General features: G+C 37.2%; 1 protein-coding gene across 4 annotated transcripts in view; it reads right to left on the bottom strand.

Moving 5' to 3' along the window:
- DCC (DCC netrin 1 receptor) overlaps nucleotides 1-19930 on the bottom strand; it is a 1143392-nt gene that overhangs the window by 79095 nt on the left and 1044367 nt on the right. For all 4 annotated transcript variants that reach the window (XM_043558863.1, XM_043558864.1, XM_043558865.1 and 1 more), the window contains one exon: nucleotides 3208-3273. In XM_043558863.1, coding sequence (XP_043414798.1) covers nucleotides 3208-3273 — 66 coding nt within the window. The remainder of the gene's footprint in view (nucleotides 1-3207; nucleotides 3274-19930) is intronic.

Raw genomic sequence — 19930 nt, 5'->3', positions numbered from 1 at the left:
AGCTTGATCCAAAATTAGGACTGCTATATTTAGTAATTAAAAATACAGGAGGCTCAATCAAATTTCAGTTATTTGTAGTCACCTATACATGTGCACCTTGAGATGCATACATACATTGAAATGGAAATTTCTTGCAATATTTTCCTTTATCTCATATATATAGGTGATTAGAAAGGATTCAAATTTTCTGGCCTCCTGTATTTTTACTTGCTAAACTTGAAAATTCTATTCAAAATTAGAGTTCTTCAGGACATGTCGTTTAAGAGAATGCCTAGTTTTATGTTTGTGGCTTACACTTGCTCCACCTTTAACATGCATGACCACTGCTTATTAGAGGGTAGAAACAGTGAAGGGACAATTATTCCTTCTCAATTAACTGTTCTGGCTCTCTCTTAATTTCTTGGCACTCTGTCTCTTCAAAAAACACCATCCTGTGCCAGTATAGATAGTCAGCCCTTAGCTGCGGATGAATTCCATTTTGAAACTCTCTGTAGAAACCATATCTGAAAATCAGCTCTGCAGGATGACTCTAAAAAGGGGATCATGCTAATTCTTGGCATGGACTCTAAACCTAGAACCCATCTCAGGGCAAAAAACACTACAATGTTATTTCCCCACACGATTTCAGTGATGACCTTCTTTTACCCTCCTTCATATCCCTGAGATTTTTCTCACTCTCTTTCATCTTCCTGAAGCGTATTCCTCTGCCTTGTCCACCTAGGTAATTCCCCCTCTTCATTTGTTGTTCCTGTGGAGGTCTAGTTTTCAATCTGTGTGCATAGTTCATAGCAAGCACCCTGCACACAGTGATGGCTTAGGGGCATTTCTAACTGATTACTTGAATGCATGAAGTGTGTTTGGCATATTGTTGACTCTTGAGATAAAATCTGAAGCAAAAGAATGAGTTGATAAAACTTGCACAGTTTTGGGAAGGGAACCATCATTATCTAAACCTATTGAAGGAACATGTCCTTCGTCTGTTTTCAGTCCCAACACATCCCTCCTCTCAACTTTCTGTTGTGAGCTTCCTAAAGTGTCCCTTGTGTGTCTGAGAGCCTGGGAACTATCAGATCCAGGCACCAGCTATAGAAGGTGTCTAATCCTCAAATACCTATAGGAGACAATAATGTTACTTGATGTGGGTAGAGGATGTGTGTACAAGACAATAGGAGGTGGTGAGGACTGTAGCAACCTGGAGAGAGCATTCTGGGTATAACCTTAGACAGGTGTGATTGGAATATATTTAGGAAGCTTAAATGTAAGAACTTATACTTATCTGGTTAAGTAAACTGCATTAATAGCAGAAGAGGGTATGCCTGGTAATTAGAAAAGAAGTCAACAGATAAATATATGTTCCTGAATCCAATACTGGACAGAGGAGGGGATGCTGAGCCTTTAAATGGAGCATCTGGTCTACTGCACATACATACATGTCCTCTTTGAGAAAATAGATGCATTAGGTTATCATTACCTATAATAGGAAATAATCACTTAGCTGAACCCCTTATTGCAATTTCTCACTCAGTAACCAACTTTTAGATTGCAATTTGGCTTCCCATATGGATTTTTATTTTTATTAAAATTTTTTTTAATTTTTATTTATTCTTGAGAGAGAGACAGAGCATGAGTGGGGGAGGGTCAGAGAGTGAGGGAGACCCAGAATCCGAAGCAGGCTCCAGGCTCTGAGCCATCAACACAGAGCACGATGTGGGGCTAAAACTCACAAGCTGTGAGATCATGACCCGAGCCAAAGTCGGAAGCTTAACTGACGAAGCCATCTAGGTGTCCCAACCCATATGGATTTTTAAATAGAAGAGCATTCAAATGAATATTTATCTATTCAGAAATCAAATTTTTCATGAAAACCTGCTAAAATTGTTGTATAAACATATTGTGTTATTTTCATAAAATAAAATACTAGGAGTATTTGTAAACACACAGATGAATCTTAAAAACAAAATTAAAGATGAATGCAAGATGCAACAAGATACGTATCCTATGATGCCATTTTTATAAAGTGATAAACATGTATAGTAATATTATAATGTTTAGGGATATATATCTATATAGTAAAAACCATATTTGGGAGAGTGGTTACATCAATGGGGAATGGAGGAAATGGTGGAGAAGCATGTGATAAGGCAGAGATATATAACAGATTTCAATTATATGTTGAATATTTTATATTTTAACCTTGCTGATGAGTACGCAAGTTTTCATATTTGTGTTTTGAATGTATGAACTATATATCTAGCAAACCAAACCAAACAACAGCGACTGAACAAATTTTTAAAAACCTATGAAAGGAACTTATCATATATACATCAGTCCCTTAGAAGTTTGGCTTGTATTAATTCATTCTCCCAAAGTTTCTGTTTCAGCAAAACTGAGGACAAGATCTTAGAAGACAGCTCCAACACTAACACCAACTGCTTCTTCTGTGCAGTGCTAGATATTATTTCTGGCCGACCCTGAAGTGTATGTATGGTCCATCAGGATGAGCAGAAATAAACGTTTAATCCTTCGAGTGTGAAGAAAAATTAGCAATAAGTTGCTAAAGGATTCTGAAGAGTAAATTCTCTAAGCAAAAATTCTTAGTGACTTCAGTTTAGGAAACTAAGTGGGTTTCAGTTCAATCTCCCTTAGAGATCACGTTTCTCTAATAATATTAAATTTTTGGAGACATTTTATTCCTTTATTTTTTTAATGTGAGAGAGAGAGAATGGGAGAGGGACAGAGGGGAGGGGAGAGAGGATCTGAAGCAGGCTCTGTGCTGACACAGTTAGCCTGATGTGGGGTTCGAACTCGCAACTCGTGAGATCATGACCTGAGCTGAAGTCTCAACCGACTGAGCCCCCCAGGAGTCCCTGGAAACCTGTGAAATACATATAACACTTTAAAATTTAGATATTATATTATTAACAACTCTGAATCATTTATAAAATTTTCCATGCTTGAACTTTTCAACTGACTATTTTGTGCACTCAACTCTCATTGGCATTATCTCCTGGTAGAATGTACTGCAGGTTTGCTAATAACTTCATATTTCTTTTTTATATATATAACTTAATACTTCTATTATCCCACTAAAATCCTAGGTCTGGGATTCTTAACACTTTCAGTAAGTAAAAAAATTGCCTCAGACACTCTAGAATTAACCATTTAATTAATATAACTAATCCAATAGAATCTAATTGATAGACTTACCATTGAGAGTGCTTCTATCAATCAAATTAGTATCAACTGGCCAATAACCTCCATCTCCATGACGACCTATTTGTTGGGAAAACATATCAGCATGTTAGTAGATATACAGCATGAAAGCATAATGAAACAGACAAAAATAATAAATATTTTAAAAAACACACACAATTGAACAAGGTATTTTGGCTACTTCAAAGAAAGTCTGAGACTATTAATACCATTATGTTTTGTGAAAAAAATGTTATTTTCTATGTGTCAAAAAATCTGTCATGAAAATAGACTCTTTTTTACAAAAAGCTAAATTCAATTCCTCTTTGAAAAGTTGTCCCCACTTTTTTTTCTTCCAATCTCCTTATAAAAGTGTCCCCAGAAGGTACAGCAGTGGTTTGAGTCCGAGTGTAACATCTCAGAACAGAAAGGGTGCTGGCCATGGCTCCTAGAGAGGCAGACCCCCACCTCTTTCATGCTGCAAGAGATCCATCCATCTGACACGACTTTGTGGCAAATTATCATTATTACCCTACACGGGGACTGCACATTTTGTCTTATAACTGGGTTTTGAGCAGTTCTTGTGGTATGTGCAAAACAGGTGCCTGGGAATGAGATATTAGATACAGAGTCAAGAATGGGGTTATGTCACAGCTCACATACCTGTTCTGAATTTTTCTTAAAAACACAGCAGGGAAGAAAGAAGGCTTCTTTAACACCACATTATTGGAAGCACTGCTTTCCAGTAGGTGTACAACAGTTGTAAAAGCAGTATTGAACAGAATTGAGCCAGAAATAACCATAATTGTGCTATAATCCAAATTTAATTAATGATATTTCACCACAGGTGATACCTTTTTCTATTGGTACATTTGTGGAACTGTAATTAGTTTTTTTAGATTTTGAATTCTAGAATGTCTATTAAGTAGAAAATTTATAAGAACACATTTGGGAGTTGAATTTATATGCAAACACATAGAAGAATACAGCTAATATTCCATTTCTTCACTTCAGAGAGTTATTTCTGTGAGCATTTAGAATCAGTGGATGACATACAGGAAGGCACCTGAGGCACTCGGCTACAATAACATAGGATGTTTTCTCACATTGCTTAGATTTTATTTTTCTTCTTTTAAGTCCTGCTCTTGTGACATTCTTTGGCATCCCAGACACTCCTCTTGCTAAAGCTTTCTCGAGATCCCATCATTTTATTTGCAAAACACTTGTGAGCAACAAACCCAAACTTGTTAACAGACTATACGTTCAGAATTTTAAAAATTCCTTTCATATCAAGTCCGAGCTGAAGTTAGGATATCAAGCTTCCAACAAGCAGTGCATAAATTAATCCAGTCACACCATAATCTGTTTTCAGCATCAATTGGTAAATTTCAAATCTGCTGGCCAGTGACTGTGGTCTCCCGTAAGGGTAGGCAGGAGAGAAGCAAATGAAATAAGCAGCCATTGGGAACATTTTGGTGGGCTGACTAAAATGTGCACAAGCCTTTTCCCAAACACCTTCCTTGTGTGACCCTGATACATTTGGGTTTCAATAAGCAGAGGATAAACTTTGCCCACGGGACACAGTAAGATCAATGTTGGAAGAAATGAAGCGAGACAGAAGTTCTGTATGAATATTAAGGTAGCTTTTCTCACATCTGAAAGCAACTAGATTGCAAAGCAATCAGCCAAAAGAGATGCTAACAGTGCCATCACTTAGGCCAGTAAAGCAATAAATGATTCCTGGTGGGAGTAATCCTGTATTGGCTGGAAATTAAGTAAATAGTCTGTGGAGGATTTTCCTTTTCCTCTAGCATCCTGACAAATGTCTTTTTAATGAAGTTTCTCAGACTCCCAGCTAGTTTGTGGGAAGATGCAGAAACAAGTCCACAAGAACATCCATATATTACTGAGACATAAAGCTCTATGGGTACAGCACCCCCTGGATTTAGCGAGGCTATTGATTACACTGAATTTCAAATAGGTAGGAGAAAACCAGATGTTCTATGGTTAGGCTCCATGTCAGATAAAGGAATTCAGGACATCTTTCTAAATAAGAGAGGGCAGCTTAAAACTCGAGCATTCTACCCACACAATCTAGTATATTGACATTGCTTAACTTTTTGTTGGTTATAATTAGATTGATACCAGAAAAGAAAATTAAGTAACTCTTAACAAACCCAACAGAAAGTACTTTAAAGAAACTTGATATCATCAACAAGCAAGATTGGATTTATGGTAATGTAAAGTCTTAGAACCACTTCACTAAGGAAACACAAAACTCATTTCTGGGATATTGGTGCGTCTGGGGATCTCTTCATCTAAAGACGTGAGAATCAAATTTTAACTTTGTGTGCAGGTATGCTTCTCCTTTCTAAAATATGTCTTTTAACTTCCAGAAAGGCTTCCTTTATGGATAAGTAATAAGCTAAAACAAAAAAGATTCTCCCATTTCTTTAAGGCAAGAACCACAAAGTTGTCAAATGAGGGGACACTGAAGACCAAAGAGGACACTGAGTGCTATTGCTTGCACATCAAAGCATTTTTAAGGGCTTTTTGGTGTGGATCAAATACTAAATGTGTTTATTTTACTTGGTTAATTTCATAAGCACTGATCTAGGGAAACAGAAGATGAATGGGAATCTTCAAGATGGAAAGTCAGTTGACGCAAAAGTATAAAATACTGTCTGATCCCAGAGGTCTTAGTTTTATTAATGGAGCATAAAACAGGTAAGAGTTCATTCAGAATTTATTAAGGGCCTACTAAACATAAGGCACAGTCCTAGGTCCTTGAGGAAGTGGTGATATAAAAAAAACATGTATTAGGTAAGGATCCTGCCGTGACAGATCAAGTTGGGTCACTGTATCCAGATCCTACATAGAATCTTAAAACTAACTGCAGATGGTTTTTAATTTGTACTGGCCTTAAAGATTTAAGAACAAGTTACCCCATCTTTTGCTATAACAATACTATTAGGTCTAATTAAAAATTTTTTTTTGTCTAATATTATTAAAAGAACTACATGCAAATAAAAATAATGTATTATTTTCAGTCTTACGTGTTCTGTAGTTATATTTTCCATAAAAGTTCTAAGTTTCTTTTTTTTTCCATACTGCCCTAAATCTCTAACATTTAGTAAGTAAATAAATACATGAAATTTAAATATAACATTTATAAAAATAATGTTAATAAATAGCAATGTATAAAGGCTTTTTGTATTCAAATGAGGCTTAACATGGTTCAAAAGTTGGAAATGGGTAGTTTCTTCTTTCTTTTTTATAGAATTAGTAGTATCATGACTTTATGTGACACAGTAATCAGAATGTGCTTTATGAAGAAAATACACATTCTACAGAATCTAAAGAATTGTGTGACTCTGTACCCATATTTTCTTTGTAATAGAAATGAGGGGGAGGAAAGGAATTGAGATGCTGAAGAGTAATGAATTTATACACCATTTAACCAAGTAGGCATTTTACCCAGATAATTTTATTCAAAAATCACTTCTTCCAGAAATTTTTGATAATTAAAACAAATGTTTTCTACTTTTCCTTAGGTTTTGAAACCAGGAAATGGTGCTTTCACAAAGAACAATAAAACAAAACAAATGAGCCCATGGTTAACTTTAAAAAAAGGAAGTGTATGGCTATTTTAGAGTTATTCAAAATTATTTATATATTTTAAAATTTATTTTATTTAGGTACTTATTTAGTAGGTCCAAACCAGAAATTTCTTATTCCTCCCCTTGAGGAGCAATTTTTACAATATGATACACTATGAAGTCATTTAAAGAGCGAACATAAGCAATAAAGTCACTTAAAGAGTAAATAAAGTTTATTTATTTTTGTGAGAGAGAGAGGAAGAGAGAAAGAGAGAGAGACAGAGAGAGAGAGAGAGAGAGAATAAGCAGGGGAGGGGCAGAGAGAGAGCGAGACCCAGAAACTGAAGCTGGCTCCAGGCTCTGAGCTGTTAGCACAAAGCTGGATGGCAGGGATCAAACTCATGAACCACAAGATCATGACCTGAGCTGAAGTCAGATGCTTACCCAGCACCCCAAGAGTAAACTTTTTTATATTTTATTCAAAGGATTGATCTCTTCCTTTTTTTTTTTTTTTTTTTTTTTTGCAAGAGACAAATTCCTCCTTGGGCAAAAGCTAAAGTCTCCATGATATTCCTGTTCTTTGCTCTCTGGATTGAGAGGGAAAGTGAACAGAGGCAATATGACTTCCTGTAGGAAGTGTGCTTATTGTTATATTCCTTGGTGCTTACTAAAGTGACATGTATACTGTGTTCTCAATGCCTTATGAGTGACTAATGTGAGTTAGAATGCTCAATGATGTATTGTTAATATGAACAAAAGTTTAAGTTATTATACAAGTTATTTTCTATGTTCTTATTCTTACATATCACTTAAAATATTACTTTTATATTTTTATTGTGGTGTGTGTGTGTGTGTGCGTGTGTGTGCAGGATGAAACATTAATGTTTACGTTATGTCCCTACTTTTAGCAGACATGGGCAGATGGAGAATATTTCCCATGATAAAACATTTTTCAGCCCCTACCAAAGATTAATTCAACTGGGATTTCTAGAGTCTGGCTTTTTTCAGAGTAGATGTTTATAAGTTTACAGAGGAGTTAATGGAAAATTAATCTGCAGAGGACATGGAGAAAACTGGATGTGGTAGTTCTGATCTATTCATTAATCTACCTTCTCTGAGTGAGGACAACAGAGAGTCCTCCAGAATGGCAACCATGCCATTCAATCAATTTGAAGAAAAACATATGGCCCATAATCTAAATCGAATGAATAGATTGGTCATCTAACAAATGTTTAATACACATCCTCCCAAGGATGCAGAGCACTGAGGTATCTTCTTGATCTTAGAGTTGATTTTCTGAAAATAATTCTGGTGATAATGATGGAAATTGAATTGATTTTGTGTCTTATATACCAGTTGATAAAGGATATCTATTAATGACACCTGAATAGAGTGTTACAGTCCAATACACAGATCATATGGAGATCTATTTTAAAGCAGATGATTTTTCAGAGGCTGGAAAAGTGTCTAAGAGATCAATTTATCATGCAGTTGATAATACTGCTGACTTTGAACAAAGGCATCAGGGTATCTAAAAACCAGGAAGTGAAATCATAACTCATGCCTAGGATATTTCAAAAATATATTAATGGAAAAGAATTAATCAACACATTGTTTGCAAGTAAACATGAAAGAAAGCTCACTGATTGAATGTTACTAGTTCAGATGTAAGGAAAGCTAACATGCCTGCCACATATTGAGACTTGGTGCTCAACAAATCCTTCTTACTTTCTTTCCTTCAAAACATCTCCTTATATTTATGAGCTGTGGCAAGTCTAAGAGCAGTAATTTGTGGCAATGGGAATGTATTTCATGACCTATTCTGAGTCAGACACAGTGCACGAGAACCAAATATGCAATTGTCCATCTTTTCCTTGACTAGGAGAGGCACTATTTTTTTGAAGTTCCAATTTCTGATAATATGCAATAAAATATGAACAGAGTAGACTACAATAAAAGCAAATTCATTTTAAAAGAATCTTTAGAAGTGAATCTAAAATCTAAAATTATTTTTTCATATACAAATATTATGAATTGGGTGATCATATAATTATGAAAATCAGGACACTTTAAGATGGAAGAGGGTGCTATTGTCAATTTTTCCTGGATCTGCGTATTAATCAGGACACTCCTGGACAAAATAGAAATTATAGTCATCATAGACATGAACAATTTAAATAAATGGCTCTTGGCTGACATTTCAGTGTGATTTGGGGTCCTAAATTCCTGAGGCATATGTGTAGTCTTTTGCAGTTTGGCAACAGACAGGTGAAGAGTTGCCTGACAAATGTTCTAAGGTAGAAAAAAAATTACAAACACTGCATTCTTTTTCTTTTGCAAGCATCAGAGTAAAACAGCCCTATGCTAGACTAACTGGTATCTGGATTTCTGAACATGATGATACATGTCAGCCAATGAGAAGAAAAGAAAAAAAAATACATACATACATATTAATAATATGGTGATTATGGGATTTTCTCCTCTCACCAGAATCTCCTTGTATGAATTCTTGCTGTAGTATATCTGCATTAATGGCCAGTATATGGGTCTAAGACAACACTTTTAGATGCAGCCTTGTCTTTATTAGAATCTAAAAACCCTCCTGTTCCTCTAAATACGGGCCCTCTCCTGGATGACTAGATCTCCCCAAGATCTAGCTCATTTACCAGACTAAAACATGGAGAATGAGGAAGAATTTCTTGTGGATTATAAAGGAGCAGCTGTTCTTAAAAGCCACTGAATGATCATGAAATTCTCCCCTACCTCGATGGTCCACAAGCTTATCCCAAAGGCAGTGTGAGATATGTTTGTGTCTGAATGAAAGTTACCAAACAGTGCAAGAAGTAACAAAAGAGCATGGAAGCTCTTTCTTCTCCAAGTGACTGCATGTTAGCAAGCTGCAACTACAGTATGAAAACAATAGAACATAAGTATCACACTGACTTCAGTGCAAGTATATATAAATAATGACACTGTTGGGGCACAACCTTTTTTTCATTCACGTATCAGCCCATATTCCATCCATCTAGTCAACAACTGTATTGAATGGACCCATTATTTAAGTATTAGGGATATAAAGTCACTACTGCAAAGGCTCATAAATTAGCGAGGGGGAAAATGTTAAGGGAGTATTACAAACTACATTGTATATTCAAAGTTTTAAGATTATTATAAGTAGGTGCCACAATGGAAAAATAGGATGATTGACTATGCCTAGTAAAATGATGGAAATCTTTTCAGGGTGACATCTGAGTTGAGAATTAAAAGATGAGTAGATCAGGTAAAGAGTGAGGTGGGTAAGCTTAGAAAGACAGGAAGACACGAAATAATAAAAGTCCCTATATGTTCTACCAAACACTCTAAAGTTTCTCTTGCAGAAGACAGGGGACCATTACAGATATTTTATGCAGAAAAGTGACTTAATTGAATATGTATTTTAGACAGAGTATTGTGGCTGAGTATGAAGAAAAAATGACAAGAGACTGTTGTAATAAGTAGCATGAAGATAATATTAATTATGAATCTACAAGGCAGATATTATCAGCTCCATTTTATAGGTGAGTAAACTGTGGGTCAGAAAGACTAACTAATATACTCATTTTAAGCAGCTGAATAGGCTTGACTCTGATGACGATTTTACCATTAGTAGGTGAATTAAAAGAAGGATGGGAGAGAGAGTTGGACAGAAATTAGAGCATCTCTCAGAGTTGATCCTGGTGTGTGAGTGTGAAAGTTTAGATGTGGGAGTGTGACTTGAGGTGGTAGCTCCATTTTCAATAGGACACACAGAATACCACAGACTTAGGAAGACAAAGGAAATAGTCCAGTTTGTAACCATGCTGAGCAATGGGACTAGTAAAGGTGACAGTTCAGAAAACACATGGCAGAAGTGGACAAATAAGGCTAGGGAAACTCTTCAAACATGAGGGATACTTAGGCCCTATTCCTACTCCTACTCCTATGCCTATTCCTATTCCCATTCCATGTCTTCCTTTCCTTTCCTGCCCCATGGTCTTGCACCCCTCTCCCCAAGAAAGAAATAATTGGCATCAGTAGGCAAGAGTGAATGGGGTTTGCAGGGATCTGCATACAAGCTAGCATGCTGATCTTCGGTGGACAGTGTAGACAGTAGATACTTGGTGTGTCGAAAATAGGAAAGCCAGAGAACTACTGTGTTAGAATGCAGAGAAAGAGCAAAAGCCTCACCAATTTCTCTCTCTCTCTCTCCCCCATCGTGCACTATTCTGCATAATGGTTCCCTAACTGTCCCTTGAATGTGGCTTGCAATCCTCATTCTTTGAGCAGCTTCTTGGCATCCTGATATTCCCATTCTAGGATTTCTCTAAATAAAGGTTCAAGTAATCTTTCCCTCTGCAATCATTTGTGTCAAATCAAGTTCTACTCACATATTAAAAGTTCAATCTTGGGTTTAAGGAGTCTTTTCTGCTACTATAGATAGTGATTTCTGATCTAAAACCCTATCATATGATATACATACAAGATGATACCGCTTTTTTAAATGTTTCTTTCTTATCTTTTTTTTTTTTTGAGGGGGGGGCGGTTTGGGGAAGAGAGAGAGGGAAACACAGAAGCCGAAGCAGGCTCCAGGCTCTAAGCTGTCAGCACAGAGCCCGGTGCAAGGCTCAAACTTGCAAACCATGAGATCATAGCCTGAGCTGAAGCCGGATGCTTAACAGACTGAGCCACTCAGGCACCCACAAGATGATACCACTTGATTTCACATTTCATATTTTTCATGTTGGGCTGGGAGTATTTACATACCCTTTCTAACTATATTTCATGCTTCTTAAAAACTGACTTATGGAACTGTATTCCTTTCTTAAGCTTCACCACACCCAGCACAGTGCTAGGAACATAGTTACCAGCAAGCTGTCAAAAGTGAGTCCAGTCCTTTTCATACTGCACGTTTGAAATTTCAAAAACTCATCAACACCCATTAGTTTTTATTTTTCTCCTTTCTATACTCAGAATTACAAGCAGCAGGGGAAATGCAAGAAAAACAAATTTTCTGCTAGCAAGAAATGATAGGTAGGGTAGAGATCAAGACAAGTGCACAGGAGGTCAGAATCATCTACAAATGTAACCAACATTTCCTAAATCAGAAAGAATGTGTTGTTTTCCTGTTTGGCTTTAACTTCATAGATGCATATTAAAGATATTTTTGTCTTATTGGAAAAATATTTTCACAATGTTTTCATCTTCCCCAAGATCAGTAACATACACTAATTACCCACAGCCTTGAGTATTATTTGGGTCTCCAAACTATACTTTTTATCAGATGGTAAAGTCTTTCTTTCCAGATTATTCTGTGACTCTTTCCCTAAATATGTGTGTCATAAGTCAGTTCAATAAACACTTTCCAGGCAACTCTAACATGATAGAGAATGGGAGGTGGGGATGAAGAGTGTCAATCAGTCCAGTCTTCTGCCATCAAGGAGTTTACAACCTGGCGCAGAGGATGGGAATATAAATAGAAAACTATAAGAAATGCAGATCAGGGCAAGGGATAAGTTGGGTGTGATGGACATGCAGAAGAACCAAAGCCTAGAAAGGTGGGAATGTCTTCTTGGAAGAAAAGCAGAATTGCAATAGGAGTCTTAAAAGATGAGGACCTACCATGGAAGTTTTTTGTGTGTCTTCTGTCCATGAAATACAGCCAGACCAACACTAAACCATCCTGCACACCTAGAAAACTTATCTGAGGATTAACATAACAATCTGCACAACCTGAACCACAGAATTCAGCAGGTATGTGGCACAGAGAGGTGTACTTAGGGAGTGAGAAGCCGTGACGGGCAGGGAGGTGTTTTGCATGTAGAGAGAGGACGGAGATGGCGGGGAGAATATGGGAAAAGCACCCCTCCCCAGAAGCAGCTGGGGAGAAGGTGGAAAATTGGAAACAGCTGCAGGGACTGAACTAAAAAGGGAGAAAGGAGAAAGAAGAGGGTTTAAATTCCATTAAGACTATAAACAGGGGGAGTGCAGAGTTTGCAACTCCACAACTCGATACCTGGCGGTGCTCTGGTGGGAAGGGCGAATCCCCAGGAGCAGAGTGGGGTCCAGCAGATTCTCGGGCCACACAGGGAGAGGGGGTTCCACAGCTGGAAAGACATTTGGTAGAGGCTGTGAGGCAGCCTGGGCCAAGCAGACCCCAGAGAATGGCCGCATTCACTGGTGCTGGAACAAGGTCCTTGAGGGTGAAGCCTGGTGCCAGATGTGTGTTGTGATTTTCCATAATCCCTGAAATGCTGCTGCTACACTATCATGAACTTTTTCAGGTGCGGGCTGGCACCTGGCTGCAGTCTCTGGGCATTGGCAGCAGCAGAGTGACATGAACTTTCCTGGGTGCGGCCAGCATTCGACCATTGCTTCTTGAGACCCTCCACAGAGGGGTGGAATGGGTCAAAGCCGCAGTCCTTCAGAAGTAAGGAGTCGGGGAAAACAGCTACATCTGAGACAAAGCTCAGGAGAGGAGTACTACCTGGGACTCAGTTGCAGACAGTGTGGAAGTGGGGAGTGGACGAAGGCTGAAGACAAAGAATGGGTGCACGATTGCTGATCAGGGAGAACAGAGTTCAGATACTAGAGACTGCGTCGTTGGGTGATGCCATTTTCACTGCTCCAGTGTATGTGCATAGGCACCTACAAATGCCACAACAATACACCCCAGTAGGCTAGCAGCGCCATCTAATGGAGAACAGAGCCATTACACTAAGCCCCGCTGAACTGGGCAAACCTTGCTTTTCTAGAACAGAAGTCTCACCGCCTGCTGTGTCTATGGACTATAAAGCACTTCATAGTCTTACTTCTAGGGGAAAACTGAAGTAATTTCAGTTGTATTTCAGTCTGTTAGCAGTTCCAAATATCCAATTTTTTTTCTTTTTAATTTCTTTTTCTTGAGTACAGAAAGAGAAAAAATAATTTTTATTTTCAATTTTTATTAAAATATTTTTAATTGTTTACTATATTTTCTACTTTTGTGTAAATTTTTTCAAATTCTATTTTGCTTCCATTATTTTATTTTAGTCTACTTCAGTGTATTCATTTTTTCAAATTTTCAAATGATTTCTTTTTTTTTCTTCTTTCCCCTTTTTTCTCTAATCTGTCAAGCCACTTTCAACACCCAGACCAAAACACACCTAGGATCTAGCATCATTTATTCAATTTTGTGTGTGTGTGTTTAATTTTTTAATTTTAACATTTTTAAAATTTTAATTGTTTTTAATTTTAATTGTTTTTAATTTTAATTATTTATACCTCATTAATTCCTTTTATCCCTTCAAAATAATAAAACAAAGGGATTCACCCCAAAAAAAGAGCAGGAAGAAACGACAGCCAGGGACTTAACCAACACAGATACAAGCAAGATGTCTGAACCAGAATTTAGAATCACAATAATAAGAATACTAGCTGGAGTTGAAAATAGATTAGAATTGCTTTATGTGGAGATAAAAGAAGTAAAAACTAGTCATAATGAAATAAAAAATACTATAACTGAGCTGCAATCATGAATGGATGCCACAGCGGCAAGGATGGATGAGGCAGAACAGAGAATCAGCAACATAGAGGGCAAACTTATGGAGAATAACGAAGCAGAAAAAAAAGAGGGAGATTAAGGCAAAAGAGCATGATCTAAAAATTAGAGAAATCAGTGACTCATTAAAAAAGGAACAACATCAGAATCATAGGGTCCCAGAAGAGGAAGAGAGAGACATAGGGGTAGAAGGATTATGTGAGCAAATCATAGTGGAAAACTTTCCTAAGCTGGGGAAAGACACAGCCATCAAAATCCAAGAAGCACAGAGGACTCCTGTTGGATTCAACAAAAACCGACCATCAACAAAGCGCATCATAGTCAAATTCACAAAATACTCAGGCAAGGAGAGAATCATGAAAGCAGCAAGGGAAAGAAAAGTCCCTAACCTACAAGGGAAGACAAATCAGGTTTGTAGCAGACCTATCCACAGAAACTTGGCAGGGCAGAAAGGAGTGGCAGGAGATATTCAATGCTGAATCAGAAAAATATGCAGGCAAGAATTATCTACCCAGCAAGGCTGTCATTCAAAATAGAAGGAGAGATAAAAAGTTTCCCAGACAAACAAAAATTAAAGGAGTTTGTGACCACTAAACCAGCCCTGCAAGAAATTTTAAGGTGGACTCTCTAAGGGGACAAAAGATGAAAATATAAATAAATAAATAAATAAATAAATAAATAAATAATTACCAAAAGCAACAAAGATTAGAAAGGACCAGAGAACACCACCAGATACTCCAACTCTACAAGCAACATAATGGCAATAAATTCGTATCTTTCAGTACTCACTCTAAACATCAATGGACTCAATGCTCCAATCAAAAGACATAGGGTAACAGAATGGATAAGAAAACAACATCCATCTATATGCTGTTTACAAGAGACCCACTTTAGAGGTAAAGACTCCTTCAGATTGAAAGTAAGGGGATGGAAAACCATCTATCATGCTAATGGTCAACAGAAGAAAGCCGGAGTAGCCACATTTATATCAGACAATCTAGACTTTAAAATAAAGACTGTATCAAGAGATGCAAAAGGGCATTATTCCAAAATTAAGGGGTCTATCCACCAAGAAGACCTAACAACTGTAAACATTTATGTGCCAAATGTGGAAGCACCCAAATATATAAATCAATTAATCAGAAACATTAAGAAACTCATCGATAGTAATACCATCTTCAACACCCCACTCACAGCAACGGACAGATAATCTAATAAAAAAATCAACAAGGAAACAATGGCTTTGAATGACACACTGGACCAGATGGACTTAACAGTATATTCAGAACATTTCATCCTAAAGCAGTGGAATATAGATTCTTCTCCAGTGCACATGGAACGTTCTCCAGAATAGACCACATACTGGGACACAAATCAGCCCTCAGCAAGTACAAAAAGATCGAGATCATACCATGCGTATTTTCGAGACCACAATGTTATGAAACTCAAAATCAACCACAAGAAAAAATTTGGAAAGGTAACAAATACTTGGAGACTGAAGAACATCCTACTAAAGAATGAATGGTCTAACTAAGAAGTTAAAGAGGAAATTAAAAGTATATAGAAGCCAATGAAAATGATAAATAATACCACAACCCAAAACCTCTGGGACGCAGCAAAGGTGGTCGTAAGAGGAAAGCATACAGCAATCCAGGCCTTCCTAAAGAAGGAAGAAAGATCTCAGATACAAAACCTAACCTTATGCCTTAAAGAGTTGGAAAAAGAACAGCAAATAAAACCCAAAAACAGCATAAGACAGGAAATAATAAAGATTAGAGTAGAAATTAATGCTATCGAAACCAAAAAAAAAAAAACAAAAACAGTAGAACAGATTAATTAAACCAGAAGCTGGTTCTTTGAAAGAATTAACAAAATTGATAAACAACCAGCCAGTTTGATCAAAAAGAAAAAGGAAAGGACCCAAATAAATAAAACCAAGAAGGAAAGAGGAGAGATCACAACCAACACAGCAGAAATAAAAACAATAATAAGAGAATATTATGAGCAATTATATGCCAATAAAATGGGCATTCTAGAAGAAATGGACAAATTCCTAGAAACATATACACTCCCAAAACTGAAACAGGAAGAAATAAAGAATTTGAACAGACCCATAACCAGTAAGGAAATCGAATTAGTAATCAAAAATCTCCCAAAAAACAAGAGTCCAGTGCCAGATGGCTTTCCAGGGGAATTCTACCAAACATTTAAGGAAGAGTTAGCACCTATTCTCCTGAAGCTGTTCCAAAAAATAGAAATGAAAGGAAAACTTCTGAACTCTTTCTATGAAGCCAGTATTACCTTGATTCCAAAACCAGACAGAGACCCTACTAAAAAGGAGAACTATAGACCAATTTCCCTGATGAACATGGATGCAAAAACCCTCAACAAGATATTAGCCCACCAGATCCAACAATACATTAAAAAAATTATTCACCACGACCAAGTGGGATTTATACCTGGTACACAGGGCTTGTTCAATATCTGCAAAACAATTAACGTGATTCATCACATCAATAAAAGAAAGGATAAGAACCATATGATACTCTCAATAGATGCAGAGAAAGCATTTGACAACATATAGCATCCTTTCTTGATAAAAACCCTCAAGAAAGTAGGGATAGAAGGATCATACCTCGAAATCATAAAAGCCATATATGAACAACCCAAAGCTAATATCATCCTCATTGGGGAAGAAATGAGAGCTTTCCCCCTAAGGTCAGAAACAAGGCAGGGACGTCCACTTTCACCACTGTTATTCAACATTGTATTGGAAGTCTTAGCCTCTGCAATCAGACAGCACAAAGAAATAAAAGGCATCCGAATTGTCCAGGAGGAGGTCAAACTTTCACTCTTCACAGATGACATGATACTCTATATGGAAAACCCTAAAGATTCCACCAAAAAACTCCTAGAACTGATTCATGAATTCAGCAAATTTGCAGGATATAAAATCAACGCACAAAAATCGGTTGCATTCCTATACACCAACAATGAAGCAACAGAAAGAGAAATCAAGGAATCAATCCCATTTATAGTTGCACCAAAAACCATAAAATACCTAGGAAAAAATCTAACCAAAGAGGTGGAAAAATCTATACACTGAAAACTATTGAAAGCTTCTGAAAGAAATTGAAGAAGACACACACAAAACAATGGGAAAAGATTCCATGCTCCTGGAGAGGAAGAACAAATATTGTTAAAATGTCAATACTACCCAAAGCAATCTACATATTCAATGCAATCCCTATCAAAATAACACCAGCATTCTTCACAGACCTTGAACAAATAATCCTAAAATTTGTATGCAACCAGAAAAGACCCCGAATAGCCAAAGCAATCTTGAAAAAGAAAACCAAAGCAGGAGGCATCACAATCCCGGACTTCAAACTATACTACAAAGCTGTAATCATCAAGACAGTATGGTACTGGCACAAGAACAGACATTCAGATCAATGGAATGGAATACAAACCCCAAAATGGACCTACAAACGTATGGCCAACTAATCTTTGACAAAGCAGGAAAGAATATCCAATGGAATAAAGACAGTCTCTTCAGCAAGTGGTGCTGGGAAAACTGGACAGCAACATGCAGAAGAATGAAGCTGGACCACTTTCTTACACCATACACAGAAATAAACTCAAAATGGATGAAAGACCTAAATGTAAGACAGGAAGCCATCAAAACCCTGGAGGAGAAAGCAGGCAAAACCTCTTTGATCTTGGCTGCAACAACTTCTTACTCAACACATCTCTGGAGGCAAGGGAAACAAAAGCAAAAATGAACTACTAGGACCTCATCAAAATAAAAAGCTTCTGCAAGCAAAGGAAACAATCAGCAAAACTAAAAGGCAACCGACAATGGGAGAAAATATTTGCAAATGATATAGCAGATAAAGGGTTAGTATTCAAAATCTGTAAAGAACTTATCAAACTCAACACATACAAAACAGATAATTCAGTGAAGAAATGGGCAAAAGACATGATTAGACCCTTCTCCAAAGAAGACATCCGGATGGCAAACTGACACAAGAAAAAATGCTCAACATCACTCATCATCAGGGAAATACAAATCAAAACCACCATGAGACACGACCTTACACCTGTCAGAATGGCTAACATGAACAACTCAGGCAATGACAGATGTTGGCAAGGATGCAGAGAAAGAGGATCTCTTTTGCATTGTTGGTGGGAATGCAAGCTGGTGCAGCCACTCTGGAAAACAGTATGGAAGTACCTCAAAAAACTAAAAATAGAAGTACCCTAAGAGCCAGCAATTGCACTAGTAGGTATTTATCCAAGGGATACAGGTGTGCTGTTTTGAAGGGGTATATGCACCCCAATGTTTATAGCAGTGCTATCAAGAATAGCCAAAGTATGGAAAGAACTCAAATGTCCACTGATGGATGAATGGATAAAGATGTGGTATATATATACAATGGAGTATTACTCGACAATCAAAAAGAATGAAATCTTGCCATTTGCAACTATGTGGATGGAACTGGAGGGTATTAGGCTAAGTGAAATTAGTCAGAGAAAGACAAAAATCATATGACTTCACTCATATGAGGACTTTAAGAGACAAAACAGATGAACGTAAGCGAAGGGAAACAAAAATAATATAAAAACAGAGAGGGGGACAAAGCATAAGAGATTCATAAATATGGAGAACAAACAGAAGGTTACTGGAGGAGGTGTGGGGGGGATGGGCTAAATGGGTAAGGGGCATTAAGGAATCTACTCCTGAAATCATTGTTGCACTATATGCTAACTAATTTGGATGTAAATTTAAAAATAAAATTAAAAAAAATCTTTCAATGGACAATAACTATCAAGTATGAAAAGATACCTAATAAACCTAAATTCCTTTGCTAAAAAAAAAAAAAAGAGACAAAGGATGAGGACCTGACTCGCTAGAGAAAGGAGAAAGTCTTGCTAAAGGTAAGAGGATGGTACCAGTTAGCAAACAGAGTTGGAAAAATGCACCTTTCCCAGAGTGATTTGTGTATTTTTGCTAATTGGCTGTGGCATATGTGGAGGGATGTACTAGTTGTGAAGCTAGAAAAGGGTGGTTGGTGTCAGGCAGCCAGAGTCTGGATGTCAAAAAACTGACTTTATTTCATAAGCATCAGTGAGCCATCTGAGTTTTGGGAAGAGAATTGAGGAGGCAGAGTCCAGGACTAACAGAAGTGGGCAAAAAATAAAGCCAGGAGCCTGGTATTTGGCTAATGTCTATAGCAAAGAAGGACATTCAGCAATGAAGTGAGTCTTACAAGAAGAACTTGTTTAAGAAATCGTTTTGAGGGCTTGTTAACAAACATGTCTATCTTTTGGGTCTGAGAAACTTAGAGTTATGCCATGAATCACATCAATTCTTAAGAGTACTGAGTATGTGTTTTCTTTTGGAGTTACCTACTGAAACATAAAAGCTCTTGAGAGGTTGATTTAGGCAGCTACTTGACTGCTTGCTGGGAACATGAGAAGCACCTCAACACTTTATCAAAAGCTCACTACTCATTTCTCACCCCTACTTTTACACCAGAATCATAATTTCTAGAATTGCAAAATTTGGACCTGAGAAAAG

This window comes from Prionailurus bengalensis, chromosome D3 (genome assembly GCF_016509475.1).
Source record: "Prionailurus bengalensis isolate Pbe53 chromosome D3, Fcat_Pben_1.1_paternal_pri, whole genome shotgun sequence".
In the NCBI taxonomy this organism is placed as follows: Eukaryota; Metazoa; Chordata; class Mammalia; order Carnivora; family Felidae; genus Prionailurus; species Prionailurus bengalensis.
This window is presented reverse-complemented; position numbering and strand designations above follow the sequence as displayed.